Source organism: Oryzias latipes, chromosome 2 (genome assembly GCF_002234675.1).
Source record: "Oryzias latipes chromosome 2, ASM223467v1".
Taxonomy (NCBI): domain Eukaryota; kingdom Metazoa; phylum Chordata; class Actinopteri; order Beloniformes; family Adrianichthyidae; genus Oryzias; species Oryzias latipes.
Genome location: NC_019860.2, coordinates 8,465,354 through 8,488,744, shown reverse-complemented (window position 1 = coordinate 8,488,744; position 23,391 = coordinate 8,465,354). Strand labels below are relative to the sequence as shown.

General features: G+C 43.1%; 3 protein-coding genes and 2 long non-coding RNA genes across 9 annotated transcripts in view; 3 read left to right on the top strand and 2 right to left on the bottom strand.

Annotated features, from left to right (window-relative positions):
- The window catches only part of LOC110013798 (gastrula zinc finger protein XlCGF28.1), a 989,290-nt gene that overhangs the window by 564,068 nt on the left and 401,831 nt on the right, over positions 1-23,391 (top strand). The window lies entirely within an intron of this gene.
- LOC101169839 (NLR family CARD domain-containing protein 3) overlaps positions 1-23,391 on the bottom strand; it is a 1,010,604-nt gene that overhangs the window by 716,677 nt on the left and 270,536 nt on the right. The gene's annotated exons all lie outside the window — the stretch shown is intronic.
- LOC111948764 lies at positions 4,544-21,421 on the bottom strand. Its single transcript, XR_002874754.1, has 2 exons — positions 21,384-21,421; positions 4,544-4,682 (listed from the first exon to the last, which is right to left on the bottom strand). It is a non-coding gene; the product is annotated as an uncharacterized LOC111948764 (long non-coding RNA).
- On the top strand, positions 14,380-19,991 carry LOC111948615 (NLR family CARD domain-containing protein 3-like). The gene is made up of 8 exons (XM_023962159.1): positions 14,380-14,429; positions 15,116-15,244; positions 15,327-15,431; positions 15,678-15,800; positions 16,350-16,472; positions 17,474-17,552; positions 17,714-17,912; positions 18,052-19,991. Exons 2-8 carry the CDS (start codon positions 15,159-15,161, stop codon positions 19,956-19,958), a joined length of 2,622 nt encoding a protein of 873 aa, XP_023817927.1. The 5' UTR covers positions 14,380-14,429; positions 15,116-15,158; the 3' UTR covers positions 19,959-19,991.
- LOC111948747 lies at positions 20,716-22,589 on the top strand. 2 transcript variants are annotated; one of them, XR_002874723.1, is made up of 3 exons: positions 20,716-20,764; positions 21,281-21,454; positions 21,753-22,589. It is a non-coding gene; the product is annotated as an uncharacterized LOC111948747 (long non-coding RNA). The 2 variants fall into 2 exon arrangements; XR_002874722.1 differs by lacking the exon at positions 20,716-20,764 and having other exon boundaries at positions 21,176-21,454.

Below are 23,391 nucleotides of genomic sequence, written 5' to 3'. Positions count from 1 at the left end.
AGGATATGCCTGAAAAAGAAATAGTCCGTAGAATTCTTAACAACATAAACCCAAGAGTGGCGGGATGTCTACGTAGAACAGTTTCATCTGTTGCCCAGTTGGTAAAAATTGTATCCATGGTTGAGAGAGACTGTACAGGTGTTAAAAAATATTGGCAGAAAATAAATGCCAACACCGATCGCCCTACAAGAAGACCAGGAGACAAGAAAAATATATCAAAATGGACTATGGGTGTAACAATGTGCCAACCAAAACACCAAGAATACCAGGACCCGAAACTTTTGAAAGTGCCCATTACTCTCAGGGGAATAAAGTGTGAAGCTGTGTTAGACACCGGCAGCACGTTCACTTTGATGGAAGCCAGTCTACGGAGGGCTGTCTCTGATCTTGGGTTTGGATCTTCTGACGAAGACTGGTGCTATTCTCAACCTAGCCAAACGCAGCTACAGTCTCAAAACCGACCAGGGATATGTATTCCATGATTTCCTTCCACCAAAAGACCCTCTTTCGATACAGATGAACCCTGGATTTCATCCAACTTTTCCAGTCGTTCACTTGTATTATGCTTGGCAGCCGGTCTTTCGTTATTGTTGGACTGCTACCCCTAGTGAAAATGGAGGTCCGTTATACAACTCTGGTTGTTCCGAGTTACTCCAACAGCTGGTTAAAGAGTGGCCGACAGTCACCTACGGTGTGTTGGGAAGAACTCACCTCGAACAACATACAATCTTTTTACAGTATGAGGTCCCTGTAAGAGCTTGAGCATACAGGGTCTCTCCCCTAAAAAAGAAAATTATTGAAGAGCATATCGATAAAATATTAAAAGAAGACATCATTGAACCATCCCAGTCTGCTTGGTCATCCCCTGCGGTCCTGGTGAAAAAGCCGGATGAGTCTTACAGATTTTGTGTGGACTAAAGACGTGTTAATGCTAAGACCCTGCCTGATGCATATCCAATGCCAATAATACATGACATCTTGGAGTCACTTGAAGGTGCCTCCTGGTTTAGTTCCCTAAACGTAAAGTCGGGATACTGGCAGGTCGAAATGGCAAAAAACAGCATCCCACAAACTGCATTCACCACGTACATGGGCCTATTTCAGTTCAAATGTATGCCATTCAGACTAAAAAAATGCTGCTGCAACATTCAAACGGCTAATGGAAAGAGTTTTGGGTGATCTGAGAGGAAAGATATGTTTTGTATATATCGATGACATTATAGTGTACTCTAAGACAGAGGAAGCCCACATGGAAGACCTGACAGCTGTGTTTGAGAGACTTAAGGCCGCTGGCCTAAGCTTGAATGTGTCTAAATGCCACTTTTTTAAGAGAGAATTGCGGTTCTCAGGACTCTTGGTGTCCGAAAAAGGGGTAGAGGTGGACCCGGAGAAAACACAAGCAGTGACTGATTTTCCTGCACCCACTGATGTCAAGTCACTCCAACGATTTTTAGGTCTAGCTGGATGGTATCATAAGTTCATTCCTCATTTCGCTGACATTACGGTTCCTTTGAACCACCTGAAGAAGAAATGAGTGGAGTGGAACTGGACCAAGGAATGCCAAGAGAGCGTAGAAATGTTAAAGGAGGCCTTAAAAACTCCTCCGATCTTGTCACAACCATATGTGTCTTGGGCATTTCAGGTCCATACCGATGCCAGTGAAGCAGGCCTGGGAGCCATACTAACCCAAGTTACACCACAAGGAGAGTGTGTCATAGCCTATGCTTCCAGGGCGCTGCGGGGTCCAGAAAAGAATTATTCCACCGAAAAGGAGTGTTTGGCAGTTGTGTGGGCAGTAGAAAAGTGGCGGCACTATTTGGAAGGACAGGAGTTTGCGGTTTATACAGACCATGCAGCTCTGTCATGGGCCTTTAATTGCCCAAAAACGTAATCGCGATTAACTCGTTGGATTTTACGGCTCCAACAGTTTTGTTTTAAGGTTCACTACATAAAGGGGTGCCTCAATACAGGCCCTGATGCGCTCTCACAGGTAGTTGAGCCACTTGTCATCAGACCTGGACCATAAACGTATTCACAACACAATTTGGCTCCATGTCTGAAAATTTCAGTCAAACCTTTTTCTGACTTACCTGCCACGTTAGCTGAAATCGCACAAGAACAAGATAAAGATCCAGCATTACCACATGTGTAAATGTATGTTTGGAGTAGTCTGTTTACTGACACTCAACTGTATGTAGCTGTGTCTCCTGATGACACTGGACCCCTGGATAACCTTTTAAACTGTATTTTAGATATTAAAATGTGGATGGGAGAGAACTTTTTGCAGCTCAATCAGGACAAGACTGAAGTCTTGGTTATCGGTTCTGAAGCTGAGAGAGATAGGGTCCAATTTTATCTATCAACCCACTTTATGAAAATATGTGATACAGTAAGGAACCTCGGTATGATTTTAGATGCAGATCTTAGCTTTGAAAAACACGTCACTCAAGTAACTAAGACTGCATTTTACCATCTCAGAAATATCGCCCGAGTGAGACCCTTTCTTTCTAGAGCCAGTGCTGAAATCTTAATTCATGCTTTTATTTCATCAAGATTAGATTACTGTAATGTCCTCTTTTCTGGGGTAAAGAAAACCACTCTTAATCGCCCGCAGCTAGTCCAGAACTCTGCTGCACACCTTTTAACGAGAACCAGGAAGAGGGAACACATTACACCGATCTTAAAATCTCTGCACTGGCTCAGAATTCAGAATTGATTTTAAGATTCTTTTAAAAGTTTTTAAGACTGTCCATGGCCTTGGTCCTTCTTGAGCCTGCCTGAGGATGTGAGGGCCTCATCCACTGTTAAGGTTTTTAAAAAGAAACTAAAGACTTATCTATTTAACTTAGCTTTTAATTAGATCTTATATGTGGTATCTTTACTCTTATATTTTATATGCTATTTAATCAAATATTTATTTGTTTAATGTCTTTTAGTGTTTTTTTATCTTAACTCATTCTAATTTATAGTTTAGACTTTTTTAGGCACTAAATCATCTTATCTTATTTTATTTTAATTAATATTTCCATATTTTACCTGTTTCATATTTTAACTTTCTTATTTTATTACTTTTACATTTTGGACTGTTTACGAGTGTTTTCTCACCCTCGGCCGGGGTGTTAGTGTTCTGGCTCCAAGAAATTCTGGCCATGCTTGTCCTCTGGCATTTCTTGTTCCGACTACCCGGGCTGCCGGGCCAGGTGCGCCCATGTTTGGTGCTCTGGGCGTGGGGGTTGGGGGTCTCTGGGGCGGGGGGTGCTGGGGATGAGTTGTGCTTGTGTTGCATAGATGCTGACACCCCGGCCAACAGGGGGACAGGGCGGACAGCGCCTTTTGGGTTCTCTTTTCTTAAGCTCTGTCATTTCTCTTTTACTTGTGCTTGTTTTTGTGTGTTTAATTATGAGGGGCTTATTTAATGATTTTATTTCATATGTGGGGTTTGTTTTTATTGTATTCTTGTTTGTTTTTTATGGAAACCACCTTTAGCTGTCTGTTTGACATGAAGAGTGCTTTATAAATAAAATGAATTTGAATTTGAATTTAATTTGAAAAAAAAAAAAATCAGTATTGACTTTCCTTTGTTAACCCTGGTTAGAATGGTCCTGGCTATATGTTTATTTCGTTTGGAGTTTATGTTAAATGGATAACAGGGGTATGGAAACTACATGATCAGGAGACTTTGGACTACAAATATGGCTACCTGGGGACTTCCTGTGGGCAGTTGAAAAACAAATTAAGAGGAGGAAAAGGGGGGTGAAGGTGGGACACGGGTGTTGACAGCCGCAGGACACATACATGCCGAGGATTACCGTGATGTCGAAGAGAAGTCCAACCGCATCGTGGAATTTTCGGGGGATTTATTCCTGAAATCGGGTGAGACCTCCAAATGCATGAAATGACTGAAAACCTCAACGGTGTACAGAGCCGGTGAGCCACGTACGTTCATCCTACGGACAAAACTTCAACATCCCGCAGATCACTTGGATCTCCGATTTCATATGGAGGGTGGTGGACGCCAAGATAGGCGGTGACTTTGGTGACTTTGTAAATAACGAACTAATATAAAAAAAGCTTGGGTGTATTGGGTGAAAGACTGGGGACGCTTGTGTGGGGTTGCATACCTGAGACTGTTTAAAAAACTTGAGTCATATTTTTTGTGTTTTTCCTTTGTTTGTTTGTTTTTTGTGTGTAATACTTTGAGAATTTGAAGAGTGTTACAATGCTGCTGAAATTCTCCCATGATTCAGTGCTGTTTGGAGAAGAGCTGAGCGGAAAGAGGAAGTGGACTTTTTCTGCTGTTGCTGCAGAAACATCAGTTGGTTTGGATGCAGCCACAGGCTGATGTTTGACTTTCACACATCTGGACTTCTTTCCTGAAGCAGCTGCATGTTGTCCTGAATGTTCCTGAATGTTCTTCTTCTCTGCTTCTGCTGGACTCTTCTGATCTGCTGCTGTTGTTTCACATCTTTGGACTTTTTCTAAACTTTCTGATCTTCTTCAGCTCTGAACTCTTTAGAAGAAGTGAAGGATGAAAAACATGAACTTTGTCTTTAAACTCAACTCTTTGTTCTGGATTCAGATTGGAGCGCTGCAGTTTGTCAAAGACCAGCTGTGCTGCTCTGGTCTCAGCTCTGAAGTCCAACCCGTCCCACCTGATAGAACTGGACCTGAGATACAACAACCTTCAGTCTTCAGTGTTCAGATGTTCAGCAGCTCCAGGATCTGGTGGAGAGTCCAAACTTCAAACTGCAGACTCTGAGGTCAGTAGAGGGTTGGAGTCAGTCCAGCTGCTTCCAGATGTTTGGTCCTAAAGTTAGTCTGAGAGCAAAGATGCAGTTTCCTGTGAAGCTGCAGCTTCTCAGTGAAGCTCTGAGGAGAATGATGACAGGCTTCAGGACAACAGTCAGCCAATCAGAGCAGCAGAAGCTCCAACAGGTGAAGATGACAGGAAGCTGCTGCTCTGAACAGGACTGAAGCTCCTGCTGCTCTTTCTGCTGCTGTGCTGCATCACTGACTGACAGACCAGGATCAGGAGACACTCCTTCATCTCTGTCACTCTGCTTTTACTTCGCAGGTGGGGCTGGTGAGTCTGATGTTCCTCCTGGAGGAGCAGAGAGGAGCAGCAGCAGCAGCTGGTCTGCAGAGATGTTGTGACTGGACGGTGTTCCTGGGAGGTGGAGAGCAGAGTGATGGAGGAATCAGAGGAAGTGGAGATGAGTGTCAGAGCTGCAGCATGAACTGATCTGAGATCAGCTCCACTGTCTCTCTCAGCATCAAGTGGACAGTTATTGTGCTGCAGCTCCCCCGGTGGACTGATGGAGAACAGTACTTCGTTTTCTTTTTTTCTGTTTATTTTTTTTTACTTGTTCTGTTCAATAACTAACCAAACAGTTTATATGGCACATTTTTTTCTTTTCTTTAACAGGGGGAAGAGAGAGGGGAAAAATGTGAAGGGGGGGGGGTAGAATAAAATGAAAAAAAGAGAGTGGGACAAACTAGGGGACACAAGTGTCGAGTTGCTAATTTGAGAAGGTTGTGATTTTAAGATGACGATTTTATGAATTTAAGGTTCATAACACTCATGCTATATCTGCTGGGGAAAAAAAGTATGTATGCCCCGCTACTGCCCTGGCCAACAGGATCCCCACTCACCAGGCCGCCCTGATAGGACCAGGCGGGTGAAGACCGGCCGCCCCTCTCCCATCCCACCTGTGGTGTGGTGCGGGTGTGCAGTGTGTGGGGCATTTTAGATCTGCATTAATTAGGGATATGGGTAGGTAGCTGGTGGTGATGTGGGATCTTTCCCAGGTGCTTGTAGAGCGTGTTTTTGGAGGTAGATAATTGTTTTCCTTGACTTCTGTTGTCGTCCTGAGAAAAGTGGGAGCTAAAGTAGGCCAAAATGCTTTATAAAATTCTTTTTGGAAGCCGTCTGATTCTGGGGCTTTTTTACTGGGCATGTTGCTTAGTACTTTATGTAGCTCTTCTTCAGTAAGAAGGGACTCTAGGGCTGTAATCAGTTTTTTCCTTGGTCAAGACAAATCAATAAAAAATAAATAAATTAAGCCCTTTGCCCCAAGAAACCCATAATAGAATAGAATAGAATAGAATGGCTTTATTGTCATTGTGCATAGTACAATGAGATTTAAGCATCACCATCAGTGCAAGAACAGTAAGGAAGGGAAAAGTAGTAAAGATAACATTGTAATATAATAAAATCAAACAAGCAAACAAACAGTATATAAAAGTGTGCAATATAAGCTGTAAACTGTATTGGAGAGTGCCGAGATAATAGTGCAAAAATTGCGTATGAAAAAACTGTGCGTAGACATGTCAAAGTGCAGAGGTGGCAATGAGGTAGATAGATGACACTGTGGACAGACTGTGGATAGAGTGAACAGGAATGTTTTTTTGTTTTTTTCCTTCTTATCTGTGCATTTGGGAGTTGAGGATTGTTATTGCCTTTGGAAAGAAGCTGTTTTTTAGTCTGTTCGTTTTGCTTCCGATGCCTCTGTAGCGCCTCCCGGAGGGCATCAGGTTGAACAGGTCTGAGCCGGGGTGTGAACTGTCCTTAATGATGTTCTGAGCCCTAGTGAGACAGCGCGCGGAGTAGATGTCCGTCAGGGTGGGGAGAGGGCACCCAATGATTTTCTCAGCTGTCTCTACAACTCTCTGCAGTCTCTTTTTATCCGCGGCCATGCAGCTGCCGAACCAAACAGTTATGCAGTATGTGAGCAGGCTCTGGATGGATGATTGGTAGGTCAGCAGCAGGTTGGTTTTAATTTTGTTCTTCCTGAGGACCCTCAGGAAGTGCAGACGCTGCTGAGCCTTCTTGATGATGGCGGTGGTGTTGGCTGTCCAGGAAAGGTCTGCAGAGATGATGATGCCGAGGAACTTGAAGGTGTGGACCCTCTCCACATGCTCCCCATTAATAAGGAGGGGGGCTGGGTCCGCGCCATGTTTCCTGAAGTCAAATATGATCTCCCTGGTTTTGTTGGTGTTCAGGGTGAGGTAGTTCTCTGAGGACCAGGTTGTCAACTTCAGGACCTCCTCTCTGTAGGCAGACTCCTCCCCCCTGGGAATGAGTCCGACCACCGTGGTGTCGTCGGCAAACTTTATGATGCAGTTGTTGTTGTGGGCTGGACTGCAGTCGTAAGTGTATAGGCAGTACAGCAGGGGGCTTAGCACACAGCCCTGTGGGGCCCCAATGTTCAGTGTGCGGGTGGAGGAGTGGTGGGGGCCAAGTCTCACAGTTTGTAAGTAAATGCAATAAATTAAACCCTTTACCCCTCTGTTGTGGATGCATCATTGACCCCCGAGGCACCAGGCCAAGCGCCAAGCAACCAGTTGCAGGTAAAACACTGGCCAAGGGCAGCCAGCCACCTGACACGGTCCCTGGCCATTGTTCTTGGTTGGCAGCCACTGCCTGCCAAGGAACTCCAGACTCAACGCCAGCCACCCCCCGCCCCAACCACCAGAGCCCCGCAACTGGCAGAACGCCAGGCCCTGCAGACCCCAGACTCCCGTTCCTACCCCAGCCCACCGAACATGCAAGACCCGGGTCAACCAATCAGCATCCCACCCCTACGTTATCATAGAGAGTGTCCTCTGCTCTTTATATATCCAAAATTCATCTAGTAGGGCTGAGATTATATAAGCTTGCTTCTTCCCACTCCTTTTCAAGCAATAACAGATAGTTAACTTTACGAAGAATCATCATTTTTATGGTTGCAATTCTCCCTGTTAGGGAAAAGGTGTATGAGATCAGCTTTAATTATTTTAAGGAGTTGGGTGTGGTTTAGCTTGAATAGATCAGAAAGCCAAGTAGAAATGTTTATACCCAAGTATTTATGTTTGAAAGTTTAATGAATGATGGGTTTAGATAGTTACCATTAATTGTCATAATTGGGTTTTGGAGTATGCCAAAACTGAGGAAAATGTATTAATTAAGGAGATAGTTTTGCAAATGGAAGATTGTGAATCTGAAATAAATGATGAAAACATCATCTGGGTAAAGACTTCTTTTATGTTCTAAATTTCTGCTCTGAAAGCCTTCAATATCTATAGGCTTTGCCTAATTGCTGCAGCTAGAGGTTCAATAAAGTGGCCGGGTCATTTGTCGAGAAGGTAGGTTGGATGTTAACGGCTGTGAATTTGGACGAGTCTAGCCTGTAACCCTTGTGCTCTCCTAGGCACTTTAACATTGGGAGTTGGGTCATTTAGACCCACTAGACAGTGCTCTGAACCTTTTTTCTTCAATGATTTGTGATCTTCACTGGTGTCCATGGATTACATGAAATCTTTCCACCTTTATCCACCTTTGTCATGGTAGGGAGAACACGTCAATGTAAGGGTGGGGTCATCTAAGATAGCACAAGGGTTAAATAGTTCTAACCGTTACCTCGACGAATGTCCTGTCATGTAGTTATGTGTCACAGGAGTCAGAGTGGAGTAGTGAAACAGACATGGAGCTTGAAACTGGGCTCATTTGATCCAACTTTTATTCTTGAAGGAGTTGAACCATGTGTATCCCGGTTGAAGGCACATGTTGGATTTCCAGCTGAGACATAACAGGTGTATACAGTCTCTCAAAAAGAAAAAGAAAAGTCTACATGCTGAAGCTCTTATTAGCCCTTGTGCTATCCTAGGCACTTTAACATTGGGAGTTGGGTCATCTAGACCCACTAGACAGTGCGCTGAACCTTTTTTCTTCAATGATTTATGAACCTCACTGGTGTCCCTGGATTACATTAAATCCTTTCCACCTTTATCCACCTTTGTCATGGTAGGAAGAACACGTCAATGTAAGGGTGGGGTCATCTAAGATAGCACAAGGGTTAGAGGAACTATTAATTAGATTTAGCTAGTTTTATGGATATAGTTTATAACTTCATTACAGGTTGAATAATATACAATTACTGCAGTAAATTTGTGGGTTTGTAGAATACCCAAAAATGGTTTAGTAAAAATACCCCTTTTTTATGTTTGTTTTTTACTTCTCACAAGTTATTTTAGTAAATGTTAATGTTACCTATCCTCTTTTGCGAATGTAAAAAAAAAAGGGTTTTACAATGACTGTTATATGTTTTAATTATTTATTTAATCAGACCACAATAGTTTTCATTTTTATCATTCGACTTATTTTATTGCAGAAATGAATTTTACCAATGTTTATCCTGCTCTAATTTGAATTCAGTAAAAGTTGTATTTAAGTACTTTGTTATTATCATGTTATTATCATTTTATTTTTTAGCATGATCATACTTGTTACCCAAGTATAATCATGCTTGAGCCTCATAAAAACTTAAAGCCACATGCCACATCTTTATACTAAAAATTGATTTCTTGTGAAGAAACTGCAGAATCAATCTCTGGATGATCTTTGGTCATGCAGCATCCATCGACATCCAGGTCTGCAAACCCTTTTGGTGTACAGTGAAGACAAATCCAAAACTGTCTCTACAGACCATCATCCAAGATGTTTCAATCACCAACCAGAAAGTTCCAGCCTGGGTCTCAGTTTCTGCGCCCCATCTGTGCCAACCAACTTTGTGAATAGAAGTGTTACAATTAATTCACGACCACAACTGTTTTGGATGTATTCCTTTATTTGCATCCATAAAACATCACATAGATAACAGAGTTGATTCCTGTCAAAAATATGTTTCCCATCAAAACACAAAAGGCTCTAATTCAACTGTGATGAAAATTTGTAATATTTGATGGTTTTACCTCCAAGCTGAAAATTTGGCACCAGTGAACAAATGATCATCTCTCCCCGGAGCTTTATAAAAGTTGCTGTCTGTTCTTTGGTCTCTTCTTCCCATCAGGGGTCGCCACAGCGAACAAGTCGCATGGTGAAGTTGGCAATGTTTTTATGCCGGATGCCCTTCCTGACGCTACCTTTTCAAAGCAACCAGGCTTGGGACCAGCACAGAAGTAGCGAAGGGAACAGGGAGCAGCCCGGTTCCGGCACAGAAGTAGCGAAGGGAACAGGGAGCAGCCCGGTTTCGAACCCTGGTTTCACGGGTGGAAGGAGCAGCAAACCAGCACGAGCTAAACCAGCTCCTGTTCTTTGGTCTCTAAAAAGATATATTATATTTCTAAAAGAATATGTTTTCATTAAGAAAGAAAAAATAAACCATGGAGGAACAACTGCAGGATCTCGCGTACAAGCAGAGGTAGCTACAAAAAGCACTTTTATAGTAAAATTTCCAGATCAAAAATGACATTAAAGTGTTTTATATTAATGACTAAACCATTAACGTATCATATTCAACCACAAATTCTGACTTTAAACTGCCTGGAAATATTTAACAGAGATTGAAAATTCAATCAAATAAAGTTGATAACCTGCTGAAGATGTTTCTGAACCGAGGGAACTTGTAAAAGGGACATTACAGAATGGCTGAATTAAGCAGGATTTTTCCAGTTTTAAAATACAAACTGCTATCTGGGAAATCTTTGGCAAATTAGCTCAAAATAAACAAAGAAAAGACAACTTTTTCCCATGATTCACTTTGCTTCATGGAAGAACAAAGGGATCCAACAGTTTTAGCATATAATTCGGAATAGAACATTTATGTCCCTCCCAACGTTATCCTCAATCTATGGTATTAGTAAAACAAATTTCTAGAATATCAGCAACTTAAATCAGCTATAAATACTAAATACTGCTTGACCAAAATAGACATAGACCCTCCCCTTACAGTAACACATTTCATTGACCTTAAAAATCCAAAGCTCACTTCCAAAATGTACAGGCTGATAACTAAAATAGATGATACAATTTACTTACCCATGACAAAATGGGAGTCTGAGCTATCGTTGAATGCTAGTGATCAATTTTGGCTACAGATCTGTTTGATTGCCTCTAATATGACCAAAAGTCCTAATCTACAACTTATCCAATACAAGATTCTCCACATAACTCACTAAACTGGACAAAAGTTAGTCAAAATGGGTCTCACAGTGTACAGGTGACAACATAGATGACTATTTGCATGCCCTGTGGCTCTGTTCAACTGTCCAATCATTCTGGCATGAGGTCTGTGAGGATTTATCAATCTGGTTTAATCATTATATTCCTGCATGCCCCAAACTCTGCTAACTAGGTGACCTGAATAACATCAACACAGAATCTAACAAGGCATATATGGTTCTCACCGCTGTATGTATCACAAAGAAAACTATCCTCCTAAACTGGAAATCTAAAAATAATCTTAGCATCAACCACTACAGAAACCTCATGTCAGACCATATTAGTTTAGAGATAATGTCCTCCACAAAAAAATATGTTGGCTTCAGACTCTCCCTGGCTCCAGCTGATTAATTCAATTCAATTTTATTTGTATAGCCCAAATTCACAACAACAGTCATCTCAATGGGCTTCGTATAGGTAATTGAAGAAGTAAAACACAAAATCAAAAGGATCATGAATACATAGAGTTCAATAGGAAAATACTAAATTGAACTAACAAATTGACTAAGCTAAACTGGCATCCCTGCCCTTAAGCCCCCTTCGCGGTAAGGAAAAACTCCTAAAAAAAACGGATTCTGGAACAAACAAAGAAACCTCAGGGGTGCCCACATGAAGGAGGGATTCTCCCCCAGGACGGAGTGGCAATGTACCAGAACTCATAGAGAAGAATTAACTTATCTAACTCTACAACTGCATAGTTAAAGTCCAGCATATTAGCTTCATCCAGATGGAGTTAGGGGGACGGTCGAGGGCGCGAGTCGAGGCAGAGACAGGATCCACAGCCAGGTGTCAGAGCAGGAGCAGAGACGAGGTACACAGTCAGGAACGGGAGCACGGATGAGCCAACTGGAATCTGGAAGCACTCCCACTCACCCAGAAGGGAGTGGGAAAGTGAGACAGTACACGAATCGCACTGCACCAAACAGAAGGAACTAAATGATAAGTAATGAGCAAGAATAGAGGAGAGAAGGACAGTAAAAGTAGATATGAAAAGAGGACAGAACCCCAGTGCACCATAGTTCCCCCAGCTTCAAAATTACTAGCAGCCTGCTAGCAACTAATTGTTATTGTTATTAAGTTTAATTTAAACACATTAACATTAAGTTATTCTATAAAACAGGGCCTTGGGGGCTAAACGCTCTACCTCCAACTGTACTTTTACTAATTCTAGGAACCACAAGCAGTCCTGCATTTTGGGAGCAAGGGTTCTGTTTGGATGATAAGGCACTATGAAGTCTTTGATATAGGATGGGGTCATACCATGTAAGAACTTAAATGTTAACAGGTTTTGAACTCCTGTAGGAGCCAGTGAAGTGAAACTAACCCAGGAGTGATGTGATCTCTTCTGCTAATTCCTGCTAACAATCTAGCTGCTGCGTTCTGAACAAGCTGGAGACTTCTTAAGGAACTCTTATCACAAGCTGCTGACAAAGAGTTACAGTAATCCAACCTCGACATAACAAATGCATGGATGAGTTTTTCAGCATCACTCTTAGAAAGTATATTTCTGATCTTAGCAATATTCCGCAGGTGAAAAAAGGCAGTTCTACACGCCTGAGATATGTGAGCCTTAAATCAGTGTTTTTCAACCAGTGTGCCGCGGCACACTAGTGTGCCGTGGGAGATGGTCAAGTGCGCCGTGGAGAAATTGCCCTCATTAACTGATCTAAAAACATTTTCCATCTCCAGGAAATCAGCTCTTTGTTCATCCAAACAGGCCCTGATAAAACACTGAGGAGTTAGGAATATAAAAGATCTTAAAACTATTTTTCTTTGTGTTTATTTAATTCTATTAAAGACATTTTGATAAGAATCACGGTACTGCGATTTAGCTGCAGCTATAACTGAGTAAGGAAAAGTCCCGCCCCTTTAACTGTCTCCGCCAATCATTCTTGAAGACTTAATCACATGTCATCAGTCTGACCAATCAGAAGTGGTTAAAGTCTTCACTTCCTTGTTCTTAATTCTGCTGATAAAGTCGCTCAGTTCTAACAAAAATACCAGCTAGAGCTCGTCTTTAGCTGGTGGTCCATCTCTTAGAAAAAAACAGCCGCAACTTCCTGCTTTTTCTGCCACAATTATCACAAAAATCCACGTGAGATTGCGCGGGGGGGGGGGCGGTCGATCAATACAGACCATGAATTTCTGCTTTTTTTTTTTTTTTTGGATGCTGGTGTGCCGCGGGATTTTTGTCAGGGTTAAAGTGTGCCTTGGCTCAAAAAAGGTTGAAAAACACTGCCTTAAATGATAAATCCTGGTCAAGTAAAACCCCAAGGTTTCTATCTGTGGAATTGGAGGCTATACTTAAGCCATCCAGGGAGACTATCTGAGTAGACAGAGCATCTCTGAGGTTTTTAGGACCAAGTATAATGACCTCAGTTTTTCTGGGTTCAGGAGGAGGTTATTAATTGTCATCCAGGTCTTGATGTCTCTGATACAGGCATTCAGTTTCTCTATATTGTCATTCTGGTCAGGTTTCATGGATAAATAACTGCGTATCGTCAGTATAGCAATGAAAACTAATGCTGTTTCACAGCTGTCAAATCAGAGTTGGTGACGTTTTTGGGCAGTTTCCCCTCTTTCTTTGAGTTAATGTTCTTGGAGGTCAAAGGTCAGATGAAGCAGCTTCACCACTTAGTTCCTGTCCACCAGGGGGCAGCAATCCTTCAATCCAGCTGCAGGAAACCTTGATCTTCTGCAGAATCTACAGCTGTTCAAAGATGCCCTGTTACTGAGGAACAAAGAAGTCCTTCAGGAATGTGGTTCTGCTGCAGAACATTTTTCCAAACAAAAGCTGTTCCTCCTTCAACGGCAGAGAAAAAGTCCCGCATACCATCTGGAAGATCCACATTCTTTCAGTCGTAGCTGCTCTCAGGTTCAGCTTTGGTTCAGACTCTTTTGAAAGGGGATGGAAGCCTGTGAGGCCAAAATGCTGACGGGAGTGGGGGGGGGGGGTGCTGGGACCATGGCGTTGATCAAAGTGTCAAACTAAAGTGTTTTTTCTGCTCCACACATCTTTCTTCAATGTTGGAATCATTCCCAGTTTTCCCCGGTGTCTCTGACAGATCTGGAAGATCCACATTCTTTCAGTTTACCAAACTTCCTCAAACTGCTGTTCTGACTTGTTCACATTCAGACTTGAATCTGCTCCTTTTTTAGCTTCAGCTTCAGTTTTGGAATCTTGTGGATTTGAAATGTGATTCTAACAAAGATGGAAAGAAAAGCTTCTCAGCTTCACTGTCAGCCATTTTCCAGAGCTGCATGTAAACAAACTCTCTGTTCCTGTGACTCTGATGATCAGAAGGAGCTATTTCCAGGAAATAGTCAGGCCCCTCCCTTCAGCTCCATCAGGAGTTTCTGCTTCAGTGTCAGCTGACGATAAATAAGCAGAGTTCATGCACGTTTGGAAGGACGATGACTCAGTGATCTGTGCTGCAGCTGCGTTGACACGGTGAGTAGAGACTCTTCTTCTACTTCTTCTTTATTTCTTTGAAGAAACTGAAGTGAGTTTGTTTCTGAAACTTTGTCTTCACTAACTTGACTGTTTGTTACTGAATGTTTGGAGAAGATCTTCTTCTTTCTCTGCAAACTCTCATCACTGCTGTTTCCAAAGCTTCATCATTGGTTATTACTGATCAACGACATGGAGGACCCTTCTTCATCAAGTCAACAACAATCAGCTGATGCTTGTTTAGTTTTTTCTAACTATTTCCTGGAATCAATCTGTGGTCTTCAGCATCAAAGTGGTTCAGATCAGCTGACTGCTTCTTCCTGTCAGAACTTTCCAGAACACAGAATAAAGAGTTTCTGTCAGAAACACAAACCATCATGAAGCTCTGGAGCTCAAAGGTTTCAGTTCTGACTCCCAAACCTTCCTGTTCTCCTCCATCCAAACCTGTGTGGAGGTCAAAGTTCATGAGAAAGTCTCTGTTGGAGCTTTGGGAGGCAGAATCCATGTCTTTCTCTCTTTTAATTCCATTCTTTGATTTGTGTCTGTTTTTCTTGATGGGCTTCATGCTTCCTGGATTGTAGAAACAGGAGGTTTGTTGTTTTGCCACCAGAGTAACGAGCTCAGAACCTCATCAGGTAACAATCAGGATGTCTGTCAGAACTTAAGAGGACAGTTCTCCTCTGCAGGTGAAGGTGGAAGGTGTGTGTGAGCTGATGTGGATCCAGCAGCATGGATCAGTGGGAGGACACACAGGAGGGAGCCCCTCCCTCTAAAAGCAGAGATGGTAGCCATGACAACCAGAGCAAAGCTCAGAGGTGAGATGAACATCTCCAACTGTCCATGATCTTCTCCATGTCAGATCTCAGCACTCACACCAGCAACTTTCATTCTTCACAGGAACCAACCTGGACCTGGATCTGGATCCAGCTGGGGGTCCAACAGGAGTGACATGTCAAAGGGTGTACCTCTAACCTTCAAAGACAGCAGTTCAGGAGTGGAACGGTGGGTGTTTGTCTAAAACATTTTCTGGATTCAACAGATGGACAATAATTGATGAACTGGAGGCTTTCTCCAACTATGTATTTAGTGTCATGCAGTTGTCACTAAGGGGCTTTTTTTTAACAAATTGTCTACCTCTTGATCCATCTATTTATTATCTGAGTTAAATTGCTCAACATGGAAGATAATCGGATGAACGTCCACAGTGGAAGAAAATCTGTTTTTGTAAAACAATGTTTTCTCCATCAGGACCCAACAAAGTCTTGAAAACGACTCTGACCCTGGATCTGAATCAAGCTTTGGGTCCTGCAGGACTGACAACTTAGACGATGAAAATCCTGACTTCAAGGACTTCAGTTCAGGACTGAAACAGTGAGTGTTTGTCAGAGTTAAAGGAGGCTGGTTTCTAGTTCAGATGATCAACAGTTTTCAGATGAAGGACTTGAGGTCTGGATCAGTTCTGGATCTCTCTGATCAGACTCACTTGGAGCATCATGTGTGTGATGAGATCTTTTCAGTTGAGTCTTCTGAGAGTCTCTGAGAGACATCAGAGATGTTGGAGAAGAAAACATGTTGACTGCTGACTCTGACTGACAGCAGCTCCAGTCTAATGAGAAGAATCACTGCAGACTCCTAGGATTCAGATTTTCATGCTTTCCAAACATCACATTGTTCTAGTTTGACTTTCTGCTATCAGAATTTCTACATTTCTACATGGAGAATTGGAATCAGCTTTTCTAGAAAAAAGTCTGGATTGACTGACAGAAAATGCTGAAACCTTTTCCCTCCAACTGGAAACTGTTGATCCAAACATGTCATGTTATTCCAGACTAAACAGCTCAGTCTGTGTTCATGTCAAAGTCCATCAGCTGTTCATGAAGAAGCAGATCCTCCAACACTCTGATGGTTTGGTGTTTGCAGAGGTCAACAGGTCACACAGAGAGGCCAGTCTGCAGCCTCCAGCTGTGGCTCCTTGAAGAGTGACCGGTTCAAAGGTCATCCTCCAGCGATCAGAAGACGAAAACAAAGACCTACAGACTCACAGTAAGAACCAGTTTCTAGTGAACAGAGATCTGAATCTTTTTCCACAGTTTTTAGATGGAATTTGACTGTTGAAGAGAAACCCAAACAGTAACTTTAGCTCCAAATCCCAAATGTCAGCCATGATGTCATCATTCTCTGATGGTTTGAAGTCCTTCAGGTCTCTGAGTGAACAGAATTAATTCCAAATGAAATTGATTCTCTGAGATTTTCTATATCATTGCAGAGCTGAGGCTCACTTCTCAACCAAAGCACAAAGTCTGAAGGTCAATGAAGAATTTCCATTTCTGACTGACGTGTTGGCTCCTCCCATTTTCTGTCATTTCTGTTCTTCTGCTAAAAAATAGTTTCAAAGACTAAAATCAGAACAAGTCCAAATCTCCTCTGGAACTCAGGAACCCTCCAAGAAAGATGGTGAAGAAAAGCCACAACTGACAGTTCAGAATCTCAAACAGACAGCAGAGATTTGATCTGAATCTGAAGAAGATCAGAGAAGATCTGTGAGTCTCTGAGAGCAGAAATGTTAGAGAAACTTTACACAGAAATAAATCTGTTCATGTTTTTGAACAAATGTGAAAAAATTTTTGGATCAGAAAAGAAAGTTTAGTCAAATATTTTAATGAAGGTCTTTCATATATTTATTCTTACGATAATTAACCAGAGAAAAGAATATAAAATATGGATGCATAATGGTTGTTCTCAAATAAAATTCTAAATAGAAAGTTTTTCTTTGTATCTCATCAACAAACTCAAACATTAACTTCTTCATTTTCTTCTGGCCTAAATGAGAATCAATGATCCAGTTGACTGTAACTCAAACACCATTATGAAAGAATCTCACTCAGGATTCATCATCATCATGTTGTATCATCATCATCTCACTGTGTGCAGCAGTGAGTGTTGCAGCTTTTCCACAAACACAGAATAGATCTTGTAGATTTTACTGAGTGTTTGCAGGACACCAGTGGGTCCAGTTGGATCTGATTGTTTCTGATTCTCCACAGACTGGACCAGCAGAGCTCAGAGACTCCCAGTGGTCCGTCTGTCCAGCAGCATCAAACACAGCTGGACTCCATCTTTCTGGTCTGTACATGAACAACAACTACTTTTCCATCATTCTGTCCACAGTCGTCTCCATGCTGCACTTTGGACACCAGTGGACTGTCAGTGTGTCCAACATGGAGCTGATGTTTGGCTCCATGACTTCACACTGATTGGTTCATTCATCTGGAATTCTGTTGCAGCTGCTGGAGGACAACATTGTCACTTTTGTCAAGAAGGAGCTGAAGAAGATCCAGAAGCATCTGAGTCACAGGGAGGATGAGGAGGAGCTGGAGGATGAAGATGAAGAGCAGAGGAGCAGCAGAGAGTCACTGATGAAGATCACAGTGAACTTCCTGAGGAGAATGAAGCAGGTGGACCTGGCTGATGAATTGCAGAGCAGTAAGAGGATTTCTCTGAAGGTTTCAGCTGCTGATAAATGAAGATTTACTGATGTCTGAACACACGGAACCACAGGGATTCAAACCCTCATCATTCAGGGTTGCAGAGAGTTGATTTACTGTTTGTTATCTTCATTCAGGATCTTCTGCTGCAGTTTGTCGACATGAAGTCCAATCTGGTCTGAAGAAGAAGTTCCAGTGTGTGTTTGAGGGGATCACTAAAGCAGGAAGCTCAACCCTTCTGAATGAGATCTACACAGAGCTCTTCATCACAGAGGGAGGAAGAGGAGAGCTGAATGAAGAACATGAGGTCAGACAGATTGAAGCAGCTTCCAGGAAAGCAGACAGAGCAGAAACAAGCATCAGACAAGAAGAGCTCTTCCAACTCCCAGCTGGAAGACAAGAACCAATCAGAACCGTGATGACTAAGGGAGTGGCTGGCATCGGGAAAACAGTCTTAACACAGAAGTTCACTCTGGACTGGGCTGAAGGCAAAGCCCACCAGAACCTCCACTTCATATTTCCATTCACTTTCAGAGAGCTGAATGTGCTGAAAGAGGAGAAGTTCAGCTTGGTGGAACTTGTTCATCACTTCTTCCCTGAAACCAAACAAGCAGGAATCTGCAGCTTTAAACATTTCCAGGTCCTCTTCATCTTTGATGGTCTGGATGAGTGTCGACTTCCTCTGGACTTCCACAAGACTTGGATCCTAAATGACCCTAGAAAGTCCACCTCAGTGGCTGATCTGCTGACAAACCTCATCAAGGGGGACCTGCTTCCCTCTGCTCACCTCTGGATAACCACACGACCTGCAGCAGCCAATCAGATCCCTGCTGTGTCTGTTGACATGGTGACAGAGGTCAGAGGGTTCAATGATCCACAGAAGGAGGAGTACTTCCGGAAGAGGTTCAGAGATGAAGAGCAGGCCAGCAGGATCATCTCCCACATCAAGAGATCCAGAAGCCTCCACATCATGTGCCACATCCCAGTCTTCTGCTGGATCACTGCTACAGTTCTGGAGGATCTGCTGAAGAGCAGAGAGGGAGGAAAGCTGCCCAAGAGCCTGACTGAGATGTACATCCACTTCCTGGTGGTTCAGGCCAAAGTCAAGAAGGTCAAGTATGATGGAGGAGCTGAGACAGATCCTCACTGGAGTCCAGAGAGCAGGAAGATGATGGAGTCTCTGGGAAAACTGGCTTTTGAGCAGCTGCAGAAAGGAAACCTGATCTTCTATGAATCCGACCTGACAGAGTGTGGCATCGATATCAGAGCAGCCTCAGTGTACTCAGGAGTGTTCACACAGATCTTTAGAGAGGAGAGAGGCCTGTACCAGGACAAGGTCTTCTGCTTCATCCATCTGAGTGTTCAGGAGTTTCTGGCTGCTCTTCATATCCACCTGACATTTACCAACTCTGGACTCAACCTCATGGAGGAAGAACAACAGAAAAGGTCTTGGTTTTCTTTTCCAAAGAGCTTTGACCAGTTGTACCAGAGTGCTGTGGAGAAAGCCTTAGAGAGTCCAAATGGACACCTGGACTTGTTCCTCCGCTTCCTCCTCGGTCTTTCACTGCGGACCAATCAGAATCTCCTACGAGGTCTGCTGACTCAGACAGGAAGTAGCTTACAGACCAATCAGGGTCTCCTGCAAGGTCTGCTGACTCAGACAGGAAGTAGCTTACAGACCAATCAGAATCTTCTACGAGGTCTGCTGACTCAGACAGGAAGTAGCTCACAGACCAATCAGGAAACAGTCCAGTTCATAAAGGAGAAGATCAGTGAGGATCTGCCTGCAGAGAAAAGCATCAACCTGTTCCACTGTCTGAATGAACTGAATGATGGTTCTCTAGTGGAGGAGATCCAACAGTTCCTGAGGTCAGGACGTCTCTCCACAGATAAACTGTCTCCTGCTCAGTGGTCTGCTCTGGTCTTCATCTTACTGTCATCAGAAGAAGATCTGGAAGAGTTCAACCTGCAGAAATACTCTGCTTCAGAGGAGGCTCTTCTGAGGCTGCTGCCAGTGATCAAAGCCTCCAACAAAGCTCTGTAAGAACTCTCAGGAAAATCACCTTCAGTCAACAAATGAATCTGAGTGGAAACATAGAAAGTTTCAATAACTGCTGTCTGTCTTTGTTTTTTCAGACTGAGTCGCTGTAATCTCTCAAAGAGAAGCTGCATAGCTCTGTCCTCAGTTCTCAGGTCTCAGTCCTCGAGACTCAGAGATCTGGACCTGAGTTACAACAACCTGCAGGATTCAGGAGTGAAGCTTCTGTCAGGTGGACTAAAGAGTCCAGACTGTAAACTGGAGACTCTCAGGTCAGGTTTCATCCAAAAACTGATTCTCTACAAGTTCTGTCTGTTTTTCTCTGTTTCAGGAGAAAGTGTCAAATAGATGTCAGTGCAGAGGAAACAGCAGAGGACTGTTGCATAGAAGCAAAAAAAAAAAAAAAAAAAAAAACATTTTTCTTGAGTTAAAAATCCTGGTTTTTCCTCATCTGATGGTTACAAATGTTATCCTGTGTTTTTGCACCAGACTGAACAGGAGAACCTAAGTCCATCAAGGTGTTTGTATCTAGTAGAAGTTCATGTTCACTGTATACTTTGAAAGAAAACGTAAATCAATAACGGAAGTGCAGATTTAAATGGACAAAAAGTTGAACACACTTTTCTGTCTGATTTTAGGTTGATAGACTGCAGTTTGTCAGAGATCAGCTGTGAAGCTCTGGTCTCAGCTCTGAAGGAAAACCCATCCAACCTGACAGAACTGGACCTGAGTTGGAATGACCTGCAGGATTCAGGATTTCTTCATCTGTGTGGTTTTCTGGAGAGTCCAGACTGCAGACTGCAGACTCTGAGGTCAGACTCCATGTTTCAGTTGTGTTCAGATCAACATGATGACAAAGTTGTTTTTACCCACATCGGTTGGAGCTGAAAGTCTCTGCTTGAAGGGCTGCAGCAGAGAAGGACTGGAAGATCATATCCTGAAAACTGGGATGTAGACTTTCCAGCATCATGCTGCTGAAATTCTCCCATGATTCAGCGCTGTTTGGAGTAGAGCTGAGCAGAAAGAGGAAGTGGACTTTTTCTGCTGTTGCTGCAGAAACATCAGTTGGTTTGGATGCAGCCACAGGCTGATGTTTGACTTTCACACATCTGGACTTCTTTCCTGAAGCAGCTGCATGTTGTCCTGAATGTTCCTGAATGTTCTTCCTCTCTGCTTCTGCTGGACTCTTCTGATCTGCTGCTGTTGCTTCACATCTTTGGACTTTTTCTAAACTTTCTGATCTTCTTCAGCTCTGAACTCTTTAGAAGAACTGAAGGATGAAAAACAAGAACTTTGTCTTTAAACTCAACTCTTTTTTCTGGATTCAGGTTGGAGCGCTGCGGTTTGTCAGAGACCAGCTGTGCTGCTCTGGTCTCAGCTATGAAGTCCAACACGTCCAACCTGACAGAACTGGACCTGAGCTACAACAACCTTCAGTCTTCAGATGTTCAGCAGCTCCAGGATCTGGTGGAGAGTCCAAACTCCAAACTGCAGACTCTGAGGTCAGTAGGGTTCGAGTCAGTCCAGCTGCTTCCAGATGTTTGGTCCTAAAGTTAGTCTGAGAGCAAAGATGCAGAGTTTCCTGTGAAGCTGCAGCTTCTCAGTGAAGCTCTGAGGAGAATGATGACAGGCTTCAGGACAACAGTCAGCCAATCAGAGCAGCAGAAGTTCCAACAGGTGAAGATGACAGGAAGCTGCTGCTCTGAACAGGACTGAAGCTCCTGCTGCTCTTTGTGCTGCATCACTGACTGACAGACCAAGATCAGGAGACACTCCTTAATCTCTGCTTTCTCTTTGCAGGTGGGGCTGGTGAGTCTGATGTTCCTCCTGGAGGAGCAGAGAGGAGCAGCAGCAGCAGCTGGTCTGCAGAGATGTTGTGACTGGACGGTGTTCCTGGAAGGTGGAGAGCAGAGTGATGGAGGAATCAGAGGAAGTGGAGATGAGTGTCAGAGCTGCAGCATGAACTGATCTGAGATCAGCTCCACTGTCTCTCTCAGAATAAAGTGGACACTTATTGTCCTGCAGCTCCCCCGGTGGACTGATGGAGAACTGCACTTCCTCTTCTTTTTTTCTGTTTCTTTTTAAACTTGTTCTATCCAACAACTAACCAAACAGTATATATTATTTTATTTTATTTAACAGAGGGAAGAGAGAGGGAACAATGTGAAATGGGTGGGGGGGAGGGCAGAATTACAAGCCCCCCTCACAACCCACACCACATCAGCCAGCCACAAAACTGTTCCCGGCTAGCAGCCACTGGCAGCCCAAAAGAATCCGACCAAGGAACCCCCTGTCTCAATGCTCAAGTGTGCCCCCCCTCCAGCTACCTGAGCCCCACAACTGAGAGACCGCCAGGCCCCGCATACCCCAGCCTCCCATACCTACCATAGCCCACCGGATCAGCCAGGACCCAGCTCAACCCATCACCATCCCAACCCTACTAGGTGACGTGACTAATCAGCTGTAACCAGGGAGAGACTGAAGCCGACAGATTATGTGTGTGGGAAGCGAATATATCTCTAAACTTATTTCGTAGGACATGAGATTTCTGTATTGATTATTGCTGAGATTATTTTTGGATTTCCAGTTTAGGATGAAAGTTTTCTTTGTGATACATAAAGCTGTGAGAACCATGTATGCCTGGCTGGTTTCCATGTTAATGTTATTAACCCTTGTGCTATCCTAGGCACTTTAACATTGGGCGTTGGGTCATCTAGACCCACTAGACAGTGCGCTGAACTTTTTTTCTTCAATGATTTCTGATCTTCACTGATGTCTATGGATTACATGAAATCCTCCACACCTTTTCTCATGGTAGGGAGAACATGTCAATGTTCACCTTGACCCCATGGGATAGCACAAGGTTTAAACGAGTAATTATCTCCAACTCCGGGTCCCAGGATCACAGCCCACCATGTTGTCAGAAAATCTCCGGGTTCGGCCACAATGCATCTTGGGATATGGACAGCATAGAAGGATACTCCCGACCAATCCTTGAAATCGGGAAAAAAGAAGCCCATATTCGTTGGCTGCATTAGAAGGATTTGTTGAATTTGGAAAGAACTTGCCACACCACTGGGATGTGTGCAGCCTACAAATGGAGCCCAAGTAGAAAAGTCTGTGAAATATTCAAGGGTCGCTCCTCATATCATGAAGAGCAACTTGGTTCATAGAAATGAAGACTCCTGGTTTATGTTTCTTTAAAGTTAAAGGCTCCTTTTCAGTTTCCTCACTGGCTCTTTTCTTCTTAAAGAAACTTTTCCAACAAGTCTTTTTGTTTGTCTTTTTTCAATGTTTAGCTTTGGGCTTGTAACTTCATGCTGCTGCTGTAACAACTACCCGATCAGTCTGCACATGTGCAAATATTCAACCACAAGGTCTGAGTTTAAACTGCCTACGAATATTTTACAGAGATTGAAAAATCAATAAAATAAACTTG

Coding starts and splice junctions, on each gene's coding strand:
- LOC111948615 (XM_023962159.1), top strand. CDS start 15,159: ATGGATCAGTGGGAGGACACACAGGAGGGAGCCCCTCCCTCTAAAAGC. Junction 15,245..15,326: donor AACCAGAGCAAAGCTCAGAG/GTGAGATGAACA, acceptor CATTCTTCACAG/GAACCAACCTGGACCTGGAT. Junction 15,432..15,677: donor AGCAGTTCAGGAGTGGAACG/GTGGGTGTTTGT, acceptor TTTCTCCATCAG/GACCCAACAAAGTCTTGAAA.